At 52.8% G+C, this 25,312-nt stretch overlaps 1 protein-coding gene across 1 annotated transcript; it reads left to right on the plus strand.

The window, feature by feature from the left end:
- The first annotated feature begins 2,151 nt into the window (after nt 1–2,151).
- Nucleotides 2,152–24,433, plus strand: ADRB2 (adrenoceptor beta 2). The gene is made up of 2 exons (XM_063169055.1): nt 2,152–3,325; nt 22,884–24,433. Exons 1-2 carry the CDS (start codon nt 2,152–2,154, stop codon nt 22,916–22,918), a joined length of 1,209 nt encoding a protein of 402 aa, XP_063025125.1. The 3' UTR covers nt 22,919–24,433.
- The last annotated feature ends 879 nt before the right edge of the window (nt 24,434–25,312 follow it).

Consider the following 25,312-nt stretch of genomic DNA (forward strand, 5'->3'; position numbering starts at 1 on the left):
CTGCTTCTGTTCCTCCAGGGCCCAGTGCTGCCTACAAGGATGAACATCTGTAGGATGAACATCTGTATGTTTATTAGGATAGAGGACTTAATTCTTTAGGAATGCTTGGATTTGGAATGAGAACTCTCAGGAACAGCCCAGCAAACCCACCTGGTCTGTGTCTGACACCTGGAGTGCTTCCTAGAGCTGCCACATCAGCTCTTACCAATAAAGGGGGAGCAGGGAGCTGAGGGTGAGGTGCAGTTCCCACAATTTCTGATTGTGGGGGGTGATTCTGGATCTTCTGTTCCTTGTATCTTCATTTTTAAACCTCTGAAGTGTGTGGATGGAGTGTGGGAAGGGCAGGGAAGCCGCTGGTTCAGGGCAGGACAGACACTTCCTAACTGCCTTTAATCTCATTTCCTGATTCCAGTACCTCATCTGCCCCTCTGCTTTAAACCACAAAACTTCCTCCTTTCCCCATAAATAAATATCCCCAGCACAGCTGGGGCATGACATGGGCACCCAGCAGGCTGTGGTGTGGGGCACTGGGGCAAAGGCAGCAAAAAGGGGGGAGCCTGGCCCTGGCACCCCAGAACTGCAGGAAAAATGAGGCAGAAACATGAAAATGCATCAGAGCACAATAGCTGATGAGTTTCAGATAAGATTCAACATTGATAAGGGTTTAATTGCTGACAAAGGCGGGAGTCTGGCACTGCCTGTGCCATGGGAGGGTCACAGAGCTGCATCCAGCCAGGACTGACCTGCAGCTGCTGCTGGGGGCACTGGGGTAATCTGGGTGAAAAGAATTCTTTATTTTCTCCCTTTCTCTGGCACAGGGCAGTTTTAGAACCACAGCTTTCAGCTGTCACCTCTAAAGCAGCCAGGGCCAGCAGTGAGATGTGTCTCTGGAGAGCAGTGCTGCTCAGAGGGATGGCAGAAATGAAACTCCAGAGGCAGGGTTATCTCCTGTCAGGCTGAGAGGAAGCTTCCAGGATTCCTTAGCCCTTCTTTAGCCAATTTGTTTGTTTTGGAGGGGAATGCTTGTGACCACATGGCTGGCTGGCCACGGTGACCATGGTCAGTCCCTGCCTGGTCAGTGCCCCCAGGACAGTTAGGGGGTGTCTCTACCCTTGACCAGCTCTGGCATTTCTGTGGCTGCTCCACTTGGATGCCACCACAACTGGGGTGCAGCCAGAGCACTGAGCTGGGGGCTGGCAGGGATGGGGACCTGGGTGACATCCTGTCACCAGCAATGATGGGGTGCCAGAGGTCCTCAGTGCCAGGAGCCCCAGAGCAATCGGGATTTTCCTGGTGCTGTGCATGCTGGTGAGCACACAGGGGGCACGGGTGGGGTGGGGACTCCACGGGGCGGAGAGCGTGGGGACATCGGTGATGCTGCGGGCAGGTGGCACGGGTACAAGGCGGGGAAAGGAGCACACGGGGACACCCTGGGCGGGGGGGACAGGAGAGCACGGAGAGGAACAGGGGGCACACCCGGAGCGGCTGCGGGGACACAGAGGGGAAGGGGAGCGCACAGGGACACCCTGGGGCGGGGGACAGGAGAGCACGGGGAGGAACAGGGGGCACACACGGAGCGGCTGCGGGGACACAGAGGGGAAGGGGAGCGCACAGGGACACCCTGGGGCCAGGGACAGGAGGGCACCGAGAGGGAGGGGAGCGCACACGGAGCGGCTGCGGGGACGCGGCACTGAAAGGAGCGCGCAGGGACACTCTGGGGCTGGGGACAGGAGAGCACCGAGAGGAAGGGGAGCGCACCCGGAGCGGCTGCGGGGACACGGCGGGGATGCAGCGCACGGGGCGGGGACACGCGTGGGGCAGGCGGGGGTGGCCGCGGGGTGCGGGGGGGTCGGGGTGCGGTGCCGGCTGCCATTGGCTGCGCCGGGCTGATGTCACGGGCTGCTGTCACTTAAAAAGCTCCGCGGCGCCTAACGGGCTGGGACACGGGCTGGGACAGAGCCGGGACACGGCCGGGACGGGAGCGGAGCGGTGCCCGGTGCCCCAGCCGAGCGGCCCCGCACCTGCCCCGCACCTGTCCCGTATGAGCGGCTCCCGGAGCGGCGCCGCGGCCGCGGAGCCCCGAGCGGAGCCCCGAGCGGAGCCCTGAGCGCAGCCGAGCCGCCCCCGCCGCCCCGGGGCTGTCGCCGGGCCATGGCCGCGGCGGGGACGGAGCTGCCCGGCGGCAACGCCAGCGCCAACCAGAGCGCCGCCGAGCCCACGGTGTCGAGGGACGTGTGGATGGTGGGCATGGGCATCCTGATGTCGCTGATCGTGCTGGCCATCGTCTTCGGCAACGTGTTGGTGATCACGGCCATCGCCCGCTTCCAGCGCCTGCAGACCGTCACCAACTACTTCATCACCTCGCTGGCCTGTGCCGACCTGGTCATGGGGCTGGCCGTGGTGCCCTTCGGCGCCTGCCACATCATCATGGAGATGTGGAAGTTTGGGAACTTCTGGTGCGAGTTCTGGACCTCTCTGGACGTGCTGTGCGTCACGGCCAGCATCGAGACCCTGTGTGTCATTGCTGTGGACCGGTACTTCGCCATCACCTCCCCGTTCAAGTACCAGAGCCTGCTGACCAAGGGCAAGGCACGTGTGGTCATCTTGGTGGTGTGGGTGGTGTCGGGCCTGACCTCCTTCCTGCCCATCCAGATGCACTGGTACCGGGCAGACCACGAGGACGCCATCCGCTGCTACCAGGACGAGATGTGCTGCGACTTCTTCACCAACCAAGCCTACGCCATCGCCTCCTCCATCATCTCCTTCTACGTGCCCCTCGTGGTCATGGTCTTCGTGTACGCCAGGGTCTTCCAGGTGGCCAAGAAGCAGCTGCAGAAGATCGACAGGAGCGAGGGGAGGTTCCACACCCAGAACAAGGAGCAGGAGCAGAAAGGGGGAGCCGGGCACCGCCGCTCCTCCAAGTTCTTCTTGAAGGAGCACAAGGCCCTCAAAACCCTGGGCATCATCATGGGCACCTTCACGCTGTGCTGGCTGCCCTTCTTCATCGTCAACATCGTGCACGTCATCCAGGACAACGTCATTCCCAAGTACCTGTACATCCTCTTGAACTGGCTGGGCTACGTCAACTCCGCCTTCAACCCCCTGATCTACTGCCGGAGCCCCGACTTCAGGTACGCCTTCCAGGAGCTGCTGTGCCTGCGCAGGTCCGCCCTCAAGATGTACGCCAACGGCTACTCCAACAGCAACGGCCGCAGCGACTACAACGAGGAGGACACCGGCTACCCCCTGGCCCCGGATAAAACCTGCCAGCTGCTCTGCGAGGAGGGCTCCTTCCCTCGCCCCGAGCACTTTTTGCACGGCAAAGGTACTGTGCATGGAGGGGAGGGTGCTGGGGGCTCGGGAGGGGGTGGCACAGAGGAGATTTTGCGAGGAAAATCACCCTTCTTTCAGAATAATAGTGATTCTTTTATAGAGAGTGACTGAAACCTAACAGCTGGGAGAAAACCCCAAACTCCGCCAAGCGGGGCTGGCCCTGGCAGGGCGGAGGGGCTGCTGGCAGCCCCCCAGGTTTGGGGCACAATCCGGGGGTCTCTTAGCAGGGAGGGGGATGCCAGGCTGTGCAGAATGCTCGTCCTCGGGGGGACTATCTGGCCGTGGCCGGGACTGAACTGGCCTGGGACTGAGCTACCTCATGACCTTGATGGGAGCAGGCCCCCCCTGCCCCGGTGGGACTGCTGCCTGTCCCCTTGTCACTGCTGCCTGTCCCCAGGCCAGGAGGGCGCCTGGGGCGGGGGTGGCAGGACTGTCCAGCCCGGGGCACTTTGCCGAGAGCCCTGGATTTGATCTGCCACAAGCCGGCGGGGAGGGATGCAGGCGGCGGGGCAGACCGGGGCTGCCGGCTCTGGGACAGTTTGATCACAGCCCAGAAACTGCGAATGCTCTGGGGGGTTTTGCTTTGCCAAGTGCTACAGGGTTTTCTGTAGGGGGAAAAAAAGAAAAATAACGATAGAAATAAACGGAGCGTCTGCCTAGAATGTGAGCCTGTGACTGTGGGACTCAGGAATGTGGCACTGGGAAGTCGGGTGACAGGCGGCTGCAGTCACAGCCCAGCCAAAAGCTCGTAAAGCGCCCGGTTTGTTTAACTGCAGGGCTCGGATGACAGCGAGCCGGGGCAGCTGGGACGGGACGAGGCTCGGATTGTCCGGGGCACCCTGGAAACGCCGCTCCGACCGCGGCACGGCTGCAGGACCCTGGGGCTGGTGTGGAGGGGGGTTTGCCCCGTGTGCCAGGCTGTGCCAGGGGTGCCCGGGCAGGGTGGGCTGCGGGACAGGAACGGATAGGAACGGATAGGAACGGATAGGATGGGATGGGATGGGATGGGATGGGATGGGATGGGATGGGATAGGATAGGATAGGATAGGATAGGATAGGATAGGATAGGATAGGATAGGATAGGATAGGATAGGATAGGATAGGATAGGATAGGATAGGATAGGATAGGATAGGATAGGATAGGATAGGATAGGATGGGATAGGATGGGATAGGATGGGATAGGATGGGATAGGATGGGATAAGATAGGATAGGATAGGATAGGATAGGATAGGATAGGATAGGATAGGATAGGATAGGATAGGATAGGATAGGATAGGATAGGATAGGATAGGATAGGATAGGATAGGATAGGATAGGATAGGACAGTCCCTGGCTGGAAAGGAACAGCGATTTGGGCTGGGGGCTCACCCCGGTGTGACAGGCTGGACCCGGGGCAGGGAGGGTGTGCAGTGCCGGGAGGGTGTGCAGTGCGGGGTTCTTTAGGAGTTCTCGGGAAAGGGGCAGGAAAAGCTGCTCCCGGCACCTCTCGGGCCGCGGTGTCCCGGGGGATTCTCGGGGCACGCTCGGGCGTGCGGACCCCCCGCATTTCCACGCGCTGGGGATGTTGGTGGCGTTGTCGCATCACGGGGGTGTTGGTGGCATTGTCGTTGTCGCTGTGGTCAGTTTGGGGAAGCGGGGCTCGCTGGATGCCCGGGAGACGTGGGTGGGCGGCTGAGTCCCGGTGCAGGCGGAGGCAGAGCGGCTTGGGGGCAGCCGTGCCCGTCCCGCAGGAGCCGGGGGTAGATGGGGGTTGGTGGTACCGACACCCCCGGCAGTCCCTGGCTGCTCTGAGGGCTCGCCCCGAGCGCTGGTGCCGGCAGGGCTGGAGGGAATCCCCCGGCCGGGAGGGGACGTGGCTGCTCCAGGTGTGGCGACAAACTGCTCCGGCTGTCAGGGCAAAACGCAGCGCTCTGGGAGCTCCTGCTGCTCCTTTTCCTCCTTCCCAAAGTGCTGCTGATCCTGCCTGGGGAGGAGGAGCAGCTCCAAGAGCCCTGTGCTCCCCAAGCCCTGTGACTGACTGCGCTCCTCTTGTCCCCTGCGCATCCCAGCACCGCAGCAGGGACAGGGCATGTGCCCGGAGCCCTTCCCTGCCCTCTGCCCGCCCGTGCCCTCACTGCTGCCCGGGGAGTGGTGCCAGCAGTGCCCCAGGTGCTCGGAGTGCCAAGGAAGGGTGCGGTGACACGGTGACACTTTGTGGGGTGAGAGGCTGCGGGGCAGCCCCTGGGATAAACACGGACAGGAGAAGGGCAGGAGAGGGGCTGGAAGGGCAGGAGCAGGGCTGGCAGTCGGGCACTGCTCACTCCGTGCTGCACTGGCACTGAGAGAGAGCTCAGAGGCTGCATTTGCACTGAGAGGGGGCTCGGAGAATGTGCCGGGGTGGGGAGCTGGTGTAGGAGCACTCGCTGTAGGAACATACTCAGTGTAGGCGCACACGGTGTAGGTGCACACTCAGTGCAGGTACACACCCAGTGTAGGAGTACAATTGATGCAGGAAAACACTTGGTGTAGGAAAACACTCAGTGTAGGTGCACACTCAGTGTAGGAACATGGTGCAGGTACACAGTGTAGGAACACACTTGGTGTGGAATCACCCTCGGTGCAGGTACACACTCAGTGCAGGGGCACACTCGGTGCAGGTACAGGGTGTAGGAACACAGTATAGGAACACAGACAATGTAAGAATGGATTCAGTGTAGAAACACACTCGGTGCAGATACACACTCGGTGTAGGTACACAGTGCAGGCACACATTTGGTGCAGGTAAACACTTGGTGCAGGTGCACACTCTGTGTAGGCACTCAGTGTAGGCACTCGCTCTTTTGCTGCAGATGCAATTTAGCTCCGTGCAGGCTGTGATTACCAAACAACACTCAGGGAAATGAGAATTAACCTCTCGATTGCAGAGATCAATATCTCTGCCCTGCTTTCTCTCCTCTATCCCTTTATCTGCTGCCAGTCCCTGCCGCTCTGCAATGCCCAGGGCACCGTGGGTTTGAGGGGGCACAGAGGGACTGAGGTGTCCCACAGTGCTGGGGGTCAGGCCAGCCCCAGCAGGCTCCAACCTCCCCAGTTTGAGCCAGGACCCCGTGGCACAGGGAATTCCCATGCCCACATCTCTGTTGTGGTTTGTGTTTTCACTGTGATGAATTATTTGCATTTCGGTAGCACTGGCGGAGCAACAAATAATCCCCATTATTTGTTGTCCAAATAATTGTTCTCTTTTTTTGGCTTCCTCTTCTTACTTCAAATATTGTGGCTGTGGGTAGCCAAAGCTGAGAGATGAGCGTGTGTTTATTTGCAGAAGCACTCCAGCACCCAGAGCACGTGGCTGTGGAAGGGACAGGGAATTTTGGGCTGTTTGCACTGGACAAATGACCTCAGTGCTGCCAGGAAACCTCAAGCTTGCATGGGAGTCTGGGTGTTGAGGAACTGATTTCTTTTCTCTAAGGCAACATTAGTAAAACTGGTGAAATATAAACTGTAAAGTTCTGGGGGCAGCTGGAATCAAAAGAGAGAAATAGTGGAGGGAAAAATATTATGGCATCATCAAAGCCAAACCTTTCCATGGCTGGGGAAAAAAAACCAAACAACTTAGCCTTGTTAAAATATTTTATATTAAAAAGTTTCATAGACATATTTAAAAAATGGAGCACTGGAGTCAGGATCACTGTTTAAATTGGATTTTAGGATTTTCCACTGGCAGAGTTGGCTCAGGTTAAGCACATCTGATAAAACACACGGTGGTGACTTCATTTGAGGGAAATCAGTGACAAACATGAAATTCTTCCAGCAAACAGAGCAGGCTGAAGCAAACACTGTGCTGCTGGCTGTACCCTGTGCCCCTGCCACAGAGGAGGGGACACAGAGGGGACACTGAGATTTTTTAAACTTTCTCCATCATGAAAAAAAGTGGATTTGCTGCTTCTCCATGCATGCAATTTCAGTTTTGCCATTTTCCCTATGGCAGGAGCATCCAGCTGAATTTCTGTGCAATATTTCCAGTGCCAGGGAGAGTGGATTGGGAAATGTTCACTCGTTTCCTGTCCTTTGTAAGGACATTTTTGCACAAGTGCACATACAGATATGTGTCTGTGTGTATATATCCATTATCTCTATACAGCAATACTCAGAGCTTACATAAACAAGGAAATGGAAAGGGTTTGCTGTGCCAGATAAGTACAGAGATGAAGATCTGTATGTTCAAAACTCCAAGTATTTACTGCAGGTCCTACTGACTGACATGTTAAAATAAAGAGGATTTATGGGATTTATGCTGTAGTCAAGTGTCCTTGCTTAAAGCCGTTTCTCCCATATTTCCCAGCATTTTCCCAGTGAATCCCTCAGGTTTTATTAAAGAAAACCAACACCTCGAGGAGCAGGGAGGAAACACAGTGTGGACAAAAACTTCCTTAATTTATTATTATTTATTATTTAATTTATTTTTATTTTTATCTTTAATTTTATTTTTATCTTTAATTTTATTTTTATCTTTATTTTTATTTTTATCTTTTTAAATTTTAATTTTCATTTTAATGTTAATTTAAATGATTTACTATTTTATTTATTATTCCAGTGCTTTGAGCCCTGGCAGGGGAGGAGGCTGTGGGTGCTCAGCACTCTCTGGTTTTCCCCTCTCCCCCCAGGATCTGCAGACAGGGGTTTCAAACCCACCTGCATCTCTGTTTGGGCTGGCAGCACTCCCGTGCCCCCGTGGCAGCACTCCCAGCAGCTGGCAGGGTTTGGGATTTGGGAGGGCTGGGAGGGAGCTGCAGCTTCCCCATCTGTTGGGGGTTCGGAATTTGGGCTGGGAGAAGGTGAGGAGGTGACCTGTCCTGCAGGAAGGGGGTGGCAGCAGCACTCCTGCCTGCCCCAGGTTGCTTCACCTTGGAGAAGCTCCTGGAGGTGTTTCTCTGGACAGGTACCAACTCCTGTTCTCTGCTACCTGGTGTCCTGGTGTCCCTCCTGGTTCAGGTGAGGGTGAGGACAGAGCAGGAGTGATGCAAAGCAGGATGCCAGCCCAGAATGTTGCAATGACCAGGATTTTGTGTCCTCTGTGCCACTTAAGCCCAGGATGAAGCCTTGGCAGCACAGGACACTGTGCCCTGCACATTTTGAGGCTTCTCCTTTCCAGAAACAACAGCAGGGAATTGTTGTGCAGCTCAGACAGGGAGATTGCAGCAGGCACTTCCTGCCAAATTACAATAATTTGTGCTTTCAAGGGATGGAGAGCCCCAGCCCTGGCTGACTGCAGGAGGAAAAGATCAGCCAGACCTTCAGCATCTGTGGGGGAGCAGCAGCTGCCACCCACCTTTCCCTGTCCCCGTTACAACAGGACATTCCTGACAGGGAACATCTCACCTGGAAAGGTGCTTGGGCCTAAAAGGTGCTTAAATCCAGCCCTTATTTCCCCTGAGGATGCAGCAACCCCTCCTGGCTCTGATCCCCCAGGAATGCCAAGGGAAAGGCCTTGGGGAGCCACAGTGGCAGAGCCTGGGGGCTCACAAACACAATCACACTGGGGTTGTGCTTTCCCTTCTCCCCAGGGTTGTGAGTCCCAAACCTCCTCCCTGGGGTTGTGAATCCCAAACCTCCTCCCCGGGGTTGTGAATCCCAAACCTCCTCCCTGGGGTTGTGAATCCCAAACCTCCTCCCCGGGGTTGTGAATCCCAAACCTCCTCCCAGGGGTTGTGAATCCCAAACCTCCTCCCTGGGGTTGTGAATCCCAAACCTCCTCCCTGGGGTTGTGAATCCCAAACCTTTTCCCTGGGGTTGTGAATCCCAAACCTCCTCCCCGGGGTTGTGAATCCCAAACCTCCTCCCCGGGGTTGTGAATCCCAAACCTCCTCCCTGGGGTTGTGAATCCCAAACCTCCTCCCAGGGGTTGTGAATCCCAAACCTTTTCCCTGGGGTTGTGAATCCCAAACCTCCTCCCTGGGGTTGTGAATCCCAAACCTCCTCCCCGGGGTTGTGCTTTCCCTGCTCTCAGAACTCCCCTTGCCTCAGTGCTGTGCCAAAGGGATTTTTCTCTCTGTGAAGCTGTTGGTGCATCTGAAGCCAGCTCTGAGCCTGGCCTGGCTCTCTGGAGGAGCTCAGGAGCCCCTCTGGTGCCAGGGCAGGGCTCAGAGCAGGATCTGGGCCCCGCTGAGGCCTCAGCCCCAGGCCAGGCTGGTTCAGGTTTATCTCAGCATCGCAGGGCTGGCTGTGCTGCTGACACTGCTCCTCTCCAAAACCACCACCAGCAACAACAACTGATGCTCATGAGGCAGAGCTCAGCTCTGAGGGCTGGAGCAGAGGGTGGCAGCCTGATCCCAGCCTTCCCCAGCAGGTGAACAGAGAGGGAGGAAAGCTCTGAGCAGCAAGAACAGATTCCCTTGTGAACTGACCCAGTTCCCCCACAGATATTTTGGGGCTGCCACCAGCTCTGCTGTGTGCAGACACACTTCCTCTCACTACCACCAGCAGAAAACACACACAGCTCCCACTGAGACATCTGATCTGAAGGCCAGACTGCAAGAAACTTATTTAGGTCTCCAGTTTTTCTCAGAAGAAAAAGCCACACATTTCCACTCACGTGTCAAACACAACAGGGCGGGACTCTCAGCCTCTGGAATCCTGAAACCCCAGGGATATTTTGCACTGCTTCTGAAGTCTTCAAGGCTGCCTCACAATGTGCTGTCCCGTGGGACCTGCATCCAAGAGCCACCAAGGAGGTCATGTCCTGACAGGCACCATTAATCTGATTCCTCTGTGGCTTTGGGGGTGATAAGAAATGTTTTCAGCAGCGTGGTTCTTGCTTCAGCTGCAAGATATCAAGATGAAGCTGTTCCCACCCGGGGATGAACAAGCATTTCCTTCAGCCAGGCAGAAAAAAAAGAAGATTAAGGAGAGATTTTTCACACTCGCATACACTTGAGAGGAAAAAATATTTACATGAGGGAGAAAGGACTTGGCAGGGGCTCCCCAGAGGCCATTTGCTGTTTATGCATTTCTCAGGCCTGGGCTGAGGCTGCAGAGCCTGAGCCTCCCTGAGCCACTGGGGGATGTTTTTGGGCTGGAGATCCCTAAAACCAGTGGGGTTGTGTTTGTGAGCCCCCAGGCTCTGCCAGTGTGGCTCCCCAAGGCCTTTCCCTTGGCATTCCTGGGGGATCAGAGCCAGGAGGGCCTGCTGCATCCTCAGGGGAAATAAGGACTGATAATGATAGAACCGCACAACTCTTTTAGGACAGGTTGGGATGTCCAACGAGGCTCCCATCAGCTCTGCCAGGAAAGTCATACATCCAGCACAGACTGGTGGTGGGAAGAGAAGGAATCTGTGGAGGATTGTTACATGGAAAGATGGATGCAACCCAATAAGAGAGACAAAGTAAAATACAGCCCAAGGAGAGTGTAAAGAGATGGAGAAACAATTAAAGATGAGAAATCAGTCCTAGGAGGGAAAATGATTCAAGCACCAGCAGGAAACTCAAGAGGCTGGATCCCCTGAAAGGGAGGGAGAAGGAAGGAATGGATTGCAGAAGAGGAAGCAGGGCTGGGAAATGCTGTGAGGGCAGGATCTGTGTTTGTGTGCAGGATCCACATTTCAGAGCAGGATCTGTGTTTCTGTGGATCTGTATTTCAGGGCAGGATCTGTGTTTCTGTGGATCTGTATTTCGGTGCAGGATCTGTATTTCTGTGCAGGATCTGTGTTTCAGTTCAGGATCTGCATTTCAGTTCAGGATCCACATTTCAGAGCAGGATCTGTGTTTCAGTTCAGGATCTGCCTTTCAGTCCAGGCAGCCTGGCTGGTGCCTGTGCCCTCCCACGTTCCCCTCTGTGCCCCAGAGCTCTGGGGGATGATGGCTGCCTCTGGAATGAGCAGCAGCTTTGCTTCCTTCTCTGGGCTGCCCTGCTGCCTGCCAAGGCATGGCAGGAGGGCGTGGGGCAGGCGTTCCTGCCATGCTGGGGCCGGGGATGCCTTTGGGGTGAGTGTGTGACAGGTACGGAGACAAACCAGGACAGCCGCCTGGCCCTGAGGATAGAGAGGTGGGAATGGGGAATCACAGAGCCACTGAGATGGGAAAGACCTCCCAGAGAACCCAGCTCAGCCTCTGACACTTTGCCAGCCAGGAGAGTTGAAGGGGAAATGGGATTTTCCCTGTGGAAGGGCTGTGGGTACCTGGGATGCTGCTGGGCTTTGGCATCAGCGTCACTCCCAGGAGTTTTGCTGGTCTTAATTTGCTTTTTGTTTGTCATCTTGGGGTCTCCACAATGCCAGCCAGGAGCTGTGGTGTGTTTGGGAGGTCAGCGTTGTCACCTCTGCTGGTGTGTCCAGCACGCAGATCTCCCTGTGTGACCAGCGCTGTGGCCCTGCTGTTTCCAGTGCCCCTGGAACACGAGCTGTCACTGTCACTGTCACTGCACTGTCCCTTTGCTGAGGTGGCTGATCCACGGACAGCCCCAGGGGATGAGTGGAGGTTTTGAGGTTTCTCCTTTCCCCAGCTCACTGTGCCCCAGGGAATTCCAGGCTTCCCACAGGAACAGGGCAACCCACAGGATGGGGCATGGGAGGGACCCTGGCTGTAATAGGGATGCAAACCATGGTCCAAATGTCCATTTTTTCAATGGGACACTTCTGAAAGAGATCCTTTCCTAATAATGGAATAGGATTTTCTCTATTTTCTAATAATGGAATAGGATTTTTCTAAAAATACTACCTTGATTAGGCATTGCAAAATTCAGATGCTTTGCAACATGCATTGTTAAATTTTTCAGGTGTTTGTTCTATTCATTACCCAGCCCATGAATTATTGCAAGGAAAATGAAGTTTTAGAGGGAAACCCATGCTGAGTGAGGAAGTTTTGAGTGCCAACACTAGCAGGAGCCCTTGGAGCATGGGGATGTCTGTCCAGGGCCACGTCCACCCTGAGAGCAGCTGCCTGGGTTGTGCAGTCCCTGGGCAGGGATTGTGCTGCTGCTGACACACACACACACACAGGACTTGGAAAGGCCAGACTGTCCCTCCTTGGCTTGGGTGTGACTCGTCAGAACCTCCTCAGCCCTGTCTGAGCCTTGTCAGTGGCAGGAAGAGTGAAAGGCAGCATGAAGGTGTCACCCTGCTCGTGGTGACAAACAGCAGGGCCCAGATTAGAAACCAGCCTGTGCCCTGGTGAGTCACAGCCCAGCCCGGTGCCACCTGCCACTGCACCTGCCAGGACCTGCCACTGCTCCCTGCCAGGACCTGCCATGCAATCCATGCCTGGCAGCAGTGGAAATCCATTTTATGTTGTATTTTTTAGGATGAAACCCTTCTCTTCCTTTGCTGCTTTTGGGGGTGGCTGTGAGACAATGAGATCTTCCAGATCACAGAGGGGATGAGAGCTGGACCCCCAAAATCCTTCACTCCCAAATGTGCAATCCATGCCTGGAAATAGTAGAAATCCATTATATGTTGTATTTTTTCAGACTTTAAAAGTGCAGGCAGCCCCTGCCAGCTTGTTCCATGGACCCTGAGCACCTGCTGAATTCTCCTCCTCCCCGAGGGCCCAGGTTGTGTTTGCAGCAGCTTTCCTCCCTCCCCTCCCCTCCCCTGGGTGATTCATTCCTCGGGCAGTGGAGAAGGCATTGCATAATGCAAATAGGGCTGAAAATGGCAATTTCTGTACAAATGCTCATTCCAGGAACAGCCAAGCCAGGTCCCAGGCTGATAATGGCAATTTCTGTACAGATGCTAATTCCAGGAACAGCCAAGCCAGGTCCTCTGGGGCTTTGCTCCTCGAGGAAATAAATCCCTGTGGGTTTAGCCAGGAGTTCCAATTCATTTTTGTTACAATTAATGAAAGAAACTTGTGGATTTATGAAGGGTTTCTCTGCTCTAGTGCAGACCCAGAGATGGTTTATCCTGCTCAGAAGTGGCCTGGAAGTTTTTCAGGCTGTGTCTTTGCAGAAGGAAGGGGTATCCACTTCTCCCCTGGATAAAAGAATCTGGGACAAACCATAATTTCCTAAATCTGCGTGTCCTGCCAAGGCAGAGGGATTCACCTCCTCCATCAGTGTCTCCTGCCCCACCCCACAGGAATCCTCACCCCCATCCACGGCACCTTCAAAGGATGGTGATGGCAATAACGAGGCCTTTGTTGTTAATAATAGAGACAATCTGGAGAGGAGCTGCTGAGGGATTACAGGGCTGCTGGACTGGTTTTGGGGGTGAGAATAATGGAGCTGAATAAATGTGTGGAGCGGAATAAATCCCACCCGCTCCTCCTTTCATCTTCCTTACATGGAGTTCACTGAAGTTTGGCTTGCAGTCATTTATGGGAGGCTCAGTTATCATTCCCACACCCCTCTTGCTGATTTCTGTGCACAGAAACCATTCTTTTATTGCATAGAACAGGGGTTTTTGGGCCACTTTATGTGATCCTGAGCCCTGCTCTGCCCTCCTGCCTTTGCAGTGAGCCCAGGGCCAGGTGTGGAGGAACCAGAGGACTCCCCCAGCTCTGGGCTCCTTCAGATTTCAGTGCTGTCGTAACTATGAATCTGATTTAAAATAAAACACGCCTGAAAATCTCCCATATCGGACCCTCAGAGGGCTGTAGTGAGCTCCTTGAACTCTCCTCCCATTCCTGCACCAGTCTTGGCACCCCCCATTCCCAAGTGAGGTTTCAGGTGACAGCTGGGCTCCTCAACCTCCCTAAACAGGAGGGAAATCGCAGTAAATAAATAACCAAAATGAAAACTTTGTGTGCCCCTAGCATCCTGCCCCTGCCATTTGGGCACATTCCTGCACTTTTCCTCCTGCAGGGAGTGTCTGTGTCACTGTCAGCCCCATCTCTGGGGTCAGGATTTGCTGGCCCTGCTGCTGTGCTCAGAGCTGGGTTTGCCCTGAAAGGGGCTGTGCCAACATCTTGTTTTTTAAACTTTAAAAGTTTAATAGTAATAAAATGGTTATAAAAATAATAATATAATTAGAGTAATAATAATTTGGACCATTTGGATTAGGACAATATGAGACAATAAAAACAAACAGTTAAGGACAGTCCAGGTACCTCTTTCTGGGAAAAAGAAGCCCGAAAATGGACCCATGTTAACAGAGGATTAACCCTTAAAAGCAAGAACCTGTTGTATATTCATACATGATGCATAAATTCCATTCAAACACAGAATTCTATCTGGGCAGTGTCAGCTTCTTCCACTGAATCCTGAGAGCATCGTTCTGCAGAATGAAGTGGGAAGAAGTTTATTTCTCCTGATAATGGGGTAATAAATTCTCTTTCTCTGAAAGATTCAGGTGTCCTGTGGCTGCTATCTCAGTGCTAGTCCTTGCTTTAAAAAGATGTCTTACATAACATCGTTTCTATTTTAACATTTTGCTATAACCTAAAACTATATTTAACACACTACTTAAGAAAATTAATACAGCATAACTTTCTAACACAACACATATAATATTACTAATTTTAATATTAACTTCATTTTAACAATAACTTTGTAACACAAGAGCCAGCAGCTGTTCGATATTTCATTTAATTATTTTAATATTATTATTATTATTATTATTATTATTATTATTATTATTATTATTATTATTATTATTATTATTATTATTATTATTATTATTATTATTATTAATATTATTATTATTATTACTATTATTACTATTATTACTATTATTATTAAATAAATTGAAATCCAATCATAAAACAGGCATTTTTCACAGGGGGACAAGGCAAGCCCAGGCTCCAGCAGTGCTGCTGCTGGCAGGGGCACAGAGCAAGGGCTGCATCCATCAAGTGCAGCAGGTCACCGTGACTGGAGCCATGAGATCACCACCACAGGCTCCACCCCGCAGGGAAATCTTTTTATATCTCCTGGCAGATGCCAACCATTTGCTCAGTGCCTGCGGCAGGGGCTTGGTGGGGAGCAGGGCAGGAGAGCCCAGCCCTGGTGCTGTGAAAACAGGCTGTGTTTGTCCAGGTGTGATGGGTAAACAGCCCTGGGTGCCTGGCCCTGCCTGGCTGCTGCCTGTTGTGTCTGCCTGTGATAGCATCAGCACCTTCTGCCAGCCCAGCTGGGCTGTGCTGAGACAAAGCCTGGGGTGAGCCCAGCCAAACCAAACTTGGTGTGAACCCAAGCAAACCAGAGCTTGGGGTGAGCCCAACCAAACCAAACCAGAGCTTGGGGTGAGCCCAGCAAAACCAAACCAGAGCTTGGAGTGAGCCCAGCAAAACCAAAGCTTGGTGTGAGCCCAAACAAACCAAAGCTTGGGGTGAGCCCAAACAAACCAAACCAGAACTTGGGGTGAACCCAGCAAAACCAAAGCTTGCTGTGAACCCAACCAAACCAGAGCTTGGTGTGAGCCCAACCAAACCAAACCAAACCAAACCAAACCAAACCAAAGCTTGTGGTAAGCCCAACCAAACCAGAGCTTGGGGTGAGCCCAACCAAACCAAGCTTGGGGTCAGCCCAACAAAACCAAAACTTGGTGTGAACCAAACCAAACCAAACCAGAGCTTGATGTGAGCCCAGCCAAACCAAATCAAAGCTTGGGGTGAGCCCAGTCAAACCAAAACTTGATGTAAGCCCAACCAAGCCAAAGCTTGGGGTGAGCCCAACCAAACCAGAGCTTGGGGTGAACCCAGCAAAACCAAAGCTTGGTGTGAACCCAACCATGCTGGAGCCTTTCCCACCCATGTTCAGCCCTGGGAGTGTTACCAGGCTTTGGCACAGCTCCTGTGCTCCACCCTTTGATGTGGGTGAGAAGGATCAGGGAGAAAAGTCAGGATTTTCTCTCAGCCAGGAGCAGCTGCTGCCATGAGTGATTGCCCAAGGAGGTTTTAGGAATGGGGTTTGAGCTCTGGAGCAGTGTTGGAAAGTGTTAGTGGGGATGTGGTGCACAAGAGGCCAGCTGGGGCTCTGTCCCCCTCCCAGCCCCTGTAATTGTGCATTTCTGACCTGCTTGTCACTGATTTAATGGATGGAAGATCCATGAAACCCCCCAGGAGCAGCATCCTCCAAAATCCGGTGATTGAACCGTGAGTTGGAATTGCCAGGAATTGCAGGAATTGCCAGGAATTGCAAGAATTGCAGAAATTTTCCCTCCTCCAGGATGAAATAAATGTGTTTTTTCTGGGATTGCTCCTGTGGGAAGTGAGGAACAGGGGCAGTTTGAATCCCTGAAGTTCCCTGAGGAGGGGATGGAAGGAGCTGAGGGATGCTCCCCCCTGGGCAGGGAATTTCTGAGGGGCAGGCCACACTGCTCAGGCTGCAAAGGAAGATTTTCTCCTTGTCCCCAGGTGGGAGACAGCAGCATGAGAGGATGGAGAGCATATCCCTGGTTTTTGTGCTGGGAGGCAAAGCCCTGGCTGAGCACTGATTTTCCAGGCTCTGTTGGAATTCCTAGAATAAAAATCCTTCTGCATTTCACCCTGACACTGAGATATTTCACATAAAACAATCAAGCTGACCACCCCACGTCCATTTACAAGTTTTCCAGGAACTCCTCGGGGCAGTCAGAGGAAATCAGAGCCCAGAGCTGAATTCCACAAGCGATGACGCCGAGCCTGGGGAGGGATTTTCACTGCTGGAATCCAAATGTCCACAAACGCTGATTTCTTACAATGTGGGATGTTTCTGGTGTGGATCCCCTCCAAGCATTCACAGGCACCTGCTGACAATCCCATTTCTGTCAGATCCCTGGCTCTCTCCCACCTGGAGGATCATTGTTTGCTATTTTCTTGTGAGGATTTGGTGGTGTCTCCATGTTTTTGACATTCCTGAGCTTGGCACACAGCAGTGCTCTGTGTGTCACAGGGCTGCAGGAACTGGGAGGGAACCCTGGAGATCATCCCAGCATCCCACCAGAACCCCCTGCCCACAGCAGGGACAGGGAGAGCAGCCTGGCAGAGCTTTGGGTTGGAAATCCCACCCCAGATCTTCCTTTGTGTGGAGTCAAGGCAGATGGAGGAGAGAATTCAAAACTCCATCCCAGATCTTCTTTGTGAGGAGCCCAAAGGCAGGTGGAGAATTCAAAATTCCATCTCAGATCTTCCTTTGTGTGCAGCCCAAATACAGGTGGAGGAGAGAATTGAAAATTCTATCTCAGATCTTCCTTTGTGTGGAGTCAAGGCAGATGAAGGATAGAATTCCAAATTCTATCTCAGATCTTCCTTTGTGTGCAGCCCAAAGGCAGGTGGAGAATTCCAAATTCCATCTCAGATCTTCCTTTGTGATAAGCTCAAAGGCAGGTGGAGAAGAGAATTCAAAATTCCATCTCAAATTTTTCTTTGTGAGGAGCCCAAAAGCAGATGGAGGAGAGAATTCAAAATTCCATCCCAGGTCTTCCTTTGTGAGGAGTCAAGGCAGGTAGAGAATTCAAGATTCCATCCCAAATCTCCCTTTGCGAGCAGTCCAAAGGCAGGTGGAGAAGAGAATTCCAAATTCCATCTCAGATTTTCCTTTGTGAGCAGCCCAAAGGCAGGTGGAGGAGGGGATCTGTTGTTCCTCCAGGGAGAAGGTTGTTCTGCTCATTGTTAACTTGTTTGGCTTGGGTTTAAGTCCTGTGTTAGTTGGAGTATCTGCAGAGGAAATTGGGTGTGAGCCAGGCTTAGGGACACATCTACACTCTGCTGGCATCACACCAAGAAAAGGAAATTACAGTGCCACAAAGCAAGGGAAAGTGTTGCCTGCATTGGTTTAGGTGGGATATTGGGATTAAATCCTTCTATGTGAGTGTCCAGGGAAGGGTTTGGAGCCACCTGGGACAGTGGGAGGTGTCCCTGCCGTGGCACGGGTGGCACTGGGTGATTTTAAGGTCCCTTGCATCCCCAGTCATTCCATGGTTCTATCCCTGCTCCCTCTGTTGGGATCAACATCCAATCTGCTCAGTGATTAAAAACCCCACAAGACCCAAAGCAAACAACGCCCTTCCATTTCCCAAAACTGAACAGAGGAAAAAACCCCTCAGAAAAGCTGGGGCAGGGGAAGGAGAGGGAAATGGGGTAACAGAGCTTTTAAAATCCTGTTGCTTTGCAGCTGTTCCCACCCTGGCTGCTCTCCAGAGGGACATGCATGATCTCTGCCTGGAAAAAAAGGAGTCCTTCAAACCCATCACTGGATGGGGACATTATTCCTCAGCAAAGGAGATTAAAATATGGGTTTGGGGTTTAGGAATGGAGCTGCACCAGTGTGGAGCCAGGGATCTTCCCTCAGGTGGATTTGAGTGATATCCCAGTGCTGGTGGGAGTGACGGGCACAGAGGACTTGGGTCTCCAGAGCAGTTTGACACCACAGCCAGCAGTAGATATATGGAGGTTATTTGGTGCTTGTTCATGGGGAAAGCTGTGCTAAGAACTACCTGGGAATTTGTGTCCCACTCTGGCTTTGTGGCTGCTGGACCAAGAGCCCAGCCGGGCTGTGCTGGGCTTGGCACAGCAAACTGGAAGGGATGAGCTGGAGTTTTTCCTTTCCTAGGTAAAAGTCACCATAAGCCAGACTAAATCTGGGACTGGGGCACTCTGGGGTTGTTTTTTGTGCTACACCTTGGCTTCCTGTCAGGCATTCACAGGTTTTTCTCTCCCGTTGAGCTGTGCAGGAGCACCTGATGGTTCCTCTCCTGTTGCTGAGCCCCGGGGCCCCTCTCACACCCTGCACTCGCAGCAGATGCTGTTTAAACGTTCCAGGAGGAGCTGTTGGCAAATGGGGAATGACAGGTTGCAGAAACAGGATAAAATAGCAGGAGTTTCCAGGGAAAGCTTGGAGAGGCAGGAAAGGAAGGGGGCACAGTCTGGGAGGGGCTGTGCCAGGCCTGGCTGGGTTGTGAGACCCCTGTGGAGCTGCAGGCGGTGCAGGGCAAGGCTGGCAGATTTTCCTGGCTCCTGGAGGGCTGGGGCAGGAAATTCTGCCTTGCTCTGCCCTCATTCCACCCTGAATCCTTGGATTGCCTGGGGAGGAGCTGCTCAGTGCCTTGCGGAGAGCTCCATGTCCATGGACATCCAGCTCCCATGGAGATTTCACAGGGCACAGGGCTCAAATGGAGTGAAGCAAATCTAACATTTATGGAATCAGAGATTCCCAGAATGGTCTGGGTTGGAAGGGACTTAAAAATCATCTCATTCCACCCCTGCCATGGGCAGGGAGAGCTCCCACTGTCCCAGGGTGTTCCAGGTCTCATCCAGCCTGGCCTTGGGCACTGCCAGGGATCCAGGGGCAGCCGCAGCTGCCCTGGGCACTCTCAGGGCCTGCCCACCCTCACAGGGAAAGATTTCTACCCAACATCCCACCTAACCCCTGCTCCCTTGCAGTCTGAAGCCATTCCCCATGTCCTGTCACTGCTGTTCCTGCTGATTTGTAAAACCACTTAGTGCAAAGCACTGAGACAACCCACAGGGAATTTGTTTTCCTCTTCATCCTCTCCTTGACCCCCTGGGAAACGTCCCCTGGGAGCCATTTCAAGCTCCTGCCGTGACTCTGTGGGCAGCAATCCATTCCATTGACTGGGAAGGGAATTCTGACTTTCTCGTCAGCTCCTCACCCTGTGCAATGGCTGTCCTTGAGCCTGGGATTAATTAGGACTAATGACCAAAAACGTCATCATCATCATCAGGCCTCCACCTCTCCTAGGAGTGTCTGAACCAAAACAGGGAATATAAAGGAGAGGATTCCAGCTGGGAAGTTGCTTTGTGGGGTGTGGATGATCCATCCTGCTGAATCCAGGATTCCCACAGGTGACCAGGCACTGCTCATTACCAGAGCCTGCAAGGTTTCCTCGGCCAACTTCTGTTTTCAGTATTAAGCTTTGCCTTGTGAACCTTGAGGAACTCGGCTCCCAGGGCAGAGGAAATGTTGGAAGGGGTCAGGCGAGCTGTGCTCTGTCCGTGTCACTGGGAGCAGCCAGCAGCATTCCAGGACAACATCTGATTTTGTGCTTTTACGAGGCAGATGTTTGGGAGAAGGGCTGTGCTGTTTATTCCAGCTGCCATCTCCCAGCCCCGCTCCCTCCGCACAGAGCAGCCCATAAATAAAAATCCTTGGGATTTTGCCACCATTTGGGCAGCCCTGCCTTCCATCAGGGCCTGCTGCAAACCCCCTCCCCCTGCACCTCACTTTTACAGGGGAATAAATCAGTGAGGGCTAAATCCTCTCTGAGAGACACGAGGATAAATCCGGAATGGCCGCGCTGACGTCGGCGCCGCGATGGAATTGTGAAGGGGGTTTGATTCCTTCATTGCAGAGTCCTGCTGCTGATTTCCTGCAAAGGAGTTTGGTTCCTTCATTGCAGAGTCCTGCTGCTGATTTCCCGCAAAGGAGCTCGGGCTCAGCATGTCCTGGGACTCAGCAGCAAGGCAGGGCTTGCTCTGGGGTGCAGAGCTGATGGCAGAGCAGTTCCATGGGTTTTGCTGGAATTGATTCACAGAATTCGCAGAATGACACAATCACAGAATTCACAGAATCACAGAATCCACAGAATCACACAGAATTCACAGAATTCACAAAATCACACAGAATCACAGAATTCACAGAATCACACAGAATCACAGAATCACACACAGAATTCACAGAATCACTCTCAGAATTCACAGAATCTCACAAAATCACACAGAATCACACACAGAATTCCCAGAATCACTGGGTTGAAAGGGACCTTCAAGATCATCGAGTCCAAACCCATCCCCAACACCTCAACCAAACCCTGGCACCCAGTGCCACATCCAGGCTTTGTTAAACACCCAGGGATGGGGACTCCATTCACCTTCCTGGGCAGAACATTCCAGAACTCCTATAGACTGTGTGGCCTGGATTTGGAGCACCACAAAGTCATTATTGTGACCATCTTGTGGTGAGACATCCAGGAACTTCCTTTGTTTTCCCAGGAAAAGCCAAACCAGGATCTCAGCCCTGCAGGGATGGGGGTGGTGAGCAGCACCACCATAATGAGCAAAACTCCCCAATTACAGCAGCAGCAATTAAACCCCAGTGGTGAGGGATGCAGAGCCTTGCTGAGCTCCGTGGCTCCATTTCCTGAGCACAGAAATGGAATTATTTTGGATCTTCCCATTTAATCTCCACCAGTGCTCTGCCCTGGGAGCTGTGTGAGAGGTTCAGGTTTCCTTGGAAGCTGACAAGCACCATCTATAGGATTGCTGCAGAAGAGGCCTCGGGCTGCCAGCTGATGGAAAAGGGCAGAGGAATTCACCCTGAATTTCCAGATTTGTTCTGGAGAAACCCCAGTGTGCCCAAAGCCACAGCTGCCCTCATCCATCCTCCATGGCTGGGGCATTGCCCACCCTGGATGAGCTGCTGCTCCTTGGTCCCCTGGGGGAATGCTGCCTGTGGAATTGCTGGAATTGCAGAGCTGGGATTGTTTCACACAGGGATTTCCTAAAGGGCTCATAATCTGCAAAATTTCCAGTTTTCCTCGGGAATTGTAAGGACAGGACAAGGGGGAATGGCTTCAAATCAACAGAGGGGGAATATTGGGAATAAATCGTTCCCTGAGAGGGTGGGGAGGCCCTGACACAGGTTGGGAAGGAAGAAGGGGAAGAAGGGAGCAAGGAAGGAAAAAAGGAGGGGTAAACACACTTTCAGGGCAGATGGAGTACAAATAATGCTTTTAAAGAGATGCTGGCAAGGGACACTGGTGCAAATCATCCCTGTCATGTTGGAACTTCATCCTTGATTTGCACAAGAAATACAGCTCCAGTTTGGATACCCAGAATTCTTCTGAGAGAGGCATTGTGTTCCCAAAGAACAGATATGGGGTTTTTTTCCCTCTCTGCAGATCCATTTTGGCTTTAAAGCTGTTTTCTTCTCCTACACACACAGATGATAATCTTTTACATGTCCTTATTAAAAAATATCACTTCCAGAAAATAAAAACACTGGCATATTCTGTACTTGTTCCTTTCTCTATCTCCGAATTAATTTCCCATTTTTTCATCTGCCTTGTCAGTCATTTCCTATCTCCACAATCAAGGAAAGAGGTTTAATCTCTCTCCTGGCTTTGGCATCCGAATCCCTCCTCTTTCCCAGCCTCTCTGTGCTAAATTAATGCTGCCTTTCCTTTCCTTTCCTTTCCTTTCCTTTCCTTTCCTTTCCTTTCCTTTCCTTTCCTTTCCTTTCCTTTCCTTTCCTTTCCTTTCCTTTCCTTTCCTTTCCTTTCCTTTCCTTTCCTTTCCTTTCCTTTCCTTTCCTTTCCTTTCCTTTCCTTTCCTTTCCTTTCCTTTCCTTTCCTTTCCTTTCCTTTCCTTTCCTTTCCTTTCCTTTCCTTTCCTTTCCTTTCCTTTCCTTTCCTTTCCTTTCCTTTCCTTTCCTTTCCTTTCCTTTCCTTTCCTTTCCTTTCCTTTCCTTTCCTTTCCTTTCCTTTCCTTTCCTTTCCTTTCCTTTCCTTTCCTTTCCCTTTCCTTTCCTTTCCTTTCCTTTCCTTTCCTTTCCTTTCCTTTCCTTTCCTTTCCTTTTCCGCTTCCATTTCCATTTCCTTTCCCGTTTCCATTTCCCGTTTCCATTTCCATTTCCTCCTCTTTCCCAACCTCTCTGTGCTAAATTAATGCTGTTTTCCTTTCTCTCTGTTCCCCACAGAGATCCCTGGATGCCCAGGAATGGTGGAGAGCTGAACCAACCTCTGTTCCTCACCGCCCTGAGCTGTGAGGGCTCCGCAGAGATGGAGTGGGGCACAGCTTCTCCTCCCTGAGCCAGGGGATGCTGTGGGAAGTGACTGCCTTGGCAAGGTCCTCATCCCAACCCATCACCCACCACGCAGCACCTCCAGGAGAAGCTGGGCAAGGACCACCACGGGACCAGGAGAGGCTCTGAGAGCCTTGGAGGACACCAGGAAGCCACAGGAACTGAAGGAGGTGGTTTGGACATTTATCCAAACCGTGACAAACGTGCTGAGGGGTTTTCCCCTTGGAAAAGCCTTTGCAGAAGGGAGCACCAGGCGCAGTGTGGGCTCCAGCTGGATTGGAAGAGGCACAGCCAGGTCTCACAGCAGGTCAGGAGCCCAGCGGGTCATGGCAGCCTGTCTTCTGCTGGGTGGGGATCCAGGTGCAGCAGGAATCTGTCCAAGACCAAGAGACAGGAGCATGGAAGATTCCTTTGATTTATTCTGTGCTTGTTTCTCCTTCTGGTGTCTTCTCTGTCTACCTCTTCTCCTCTAAGAGCATGGAGGGCCCTGACTGTCCCCAAGGAACAGCAGGATTGGTGCAGGGCAGGAATGGGGCCTTTCTTCTCTCCTTGCTCCAAAAAATCTCCAACTGCCCTGCCTTGGCAAGGCTGGGACCTGGCAATCCTTCTCCTTGCAGGAAGTCCCATTTCAGCAGGACCAGCCACCCTTGGGAGCCAGGATTTCCCACCTGAGGCTCAGAATGAGACAGAGCATCCATGGCAGAGCATCCATGGCAGAGCATCCATGGAAGAACATCCATTTCACAACATCCATGGCACAACATCCATGGCACAAAATCCATGGCACAGCATCCATGGCACAACATCCATTGCACAAAATCCATGGTAGAACATCCATGGCACAACACCCATGGCACAGCATCCATGGCACAACATCCATGACACAACATCCATGGCACAACCATGGCACAAAATCCATGGTAGAACATCCATGGCGCAACATCCATGGCAGAGCATCCATCCCTCTCCTGCAGCTGTGGGAAGGAGCACACCAAACTCTTGATTTTGGATTGTGGAAAACTCACTAAGCAGAGGAAAAGATGGAGTGACTTGTGGCCTCAGGCAGAAAACAGCAGGAAAAACTGGCTGGAAACCATAAAAACATGCACCTTGGACTGGCAGGTGGTGGCCCAGCTGCAGCTCTGTGGTCACTGAGCTGGTACTGAACTGTGGGAGCCCCATCTCAGACCTTCCCCTCGGGCTTCCAGCTGCAGAACTTTCCCTCCAGTGCAATCCTATTTATTTATTTATTGTGAAGCTGCTAAAGGAGCCCCCTGCAAGGCCGGGCTGGGCAGGGCTTGGAGCCACCTGGGACAGTGGAAGGTGTCCCTGGCCATGGCAGGATGGGAATTAAATGATCTTTAATGAATTGAATGGTCTTTAATGAATTGAATGATCTTTAATTAATTTAATGATCTTTATTGAATTGAATGGTCTTTAATGAATTGAATGATCTTTAATGTCCCTCCCAACCCAAACCATTCTGGGACTCTGTGATTCCATGGGCAGCAATCCCTGGCAAGGACAAGTGCTCAGCTCAGCCAAGCCCAGCTTACTCTGGCAGTGGGGATGCTCCAGTATTGCTGTGGAATTGTACTGGGAACGTGTGGGGAATAGGGAACTGAGCTCTGCCCTGCCTGGCATCCCAGCCAGGGGCTGGGGGCACACGGGGGGCTGGCATGGGGGGCTCTGGGTGCAGCTGGAGCACCAGGGGAGGGTCCCAGCTCTGCTCCTGTCACTGAACAAACTGCTCCCACAAATAAAGAATGGAAAGTGCTGCTCTTCCCACTCTTCTTTATCCCAGCTGCCCCTGGCTGTGGGCACACAGGAATGCCAGGGCAGTGTGGGAGGGCTGGATGCAGGCAGGAATGCCAGGGGGGTTCAACCAGGGGCAGAGCCCTGCGGGGATTCCTGGTGGTGCTGGTGGGTGATGGGTGCCAACAACTCCAGCAAAAATGGGCTGTGGGACCCGGCTGAGCAGCAGCAGGGCCCTGGCTGTGGGGCTGCAGGAGCAGGAGGCACCAAACCAACCCAGGAGGAGGAGAAAAGAGGGTGATGAGGGTGCTGAAAACCAAACCAACCCAGGAGGAGGAGAAAAGAGGGTGATGAAGAAGGTGCTGAGCATCCCAAGGGTTTCACAGGATGGCAGCAGAGGAATCTGCAGTGCTGTGGCATTGTGCTGTCCCCTGGGCTGGTTCTTCACCCAAATCTCCTTTAAATCTCCAGATCATCCCCTTAATTCCATCCCTGCCGTTCTGCCCCTGAGCCAGGGCAGGGTGGCAGTGACAGCACTGGCGCTCCTCAGCAGCGTTTGGCAGGGGAAA

This window comes from Melospiza melodia, chromosome 14 (genome assembly GCF_035770615.1).
Source record: "Melospiza melodia melodia isolate bMelMel2 chromosome 14, bMelMel2.pri, whole genome shotgun sequence".
Classification (NCBI taxonomy): domain Eukaryota; kingdom Metazoa; phylum Chordata; class Aves; order Passeriformes; family Passerellidae; genus Melospiza; species Melospiza melodia.

Coding starts and splice junctions, on each gene's coding strand:
- ADRB2 (XM_063169055.1), top strand. CDS start 2,152: ATGGCCGCGGCGGGGACGGAGCTGCCCGGCGGCAACGCCAGCGCCAAC. Junction 3,326..22,883: donor GCACTTTTTGCACGGCAAAG/GTACTGTGCATG, acceptor TGTTCCCCACAG/AGATCCCTGGATGCCCAGGA.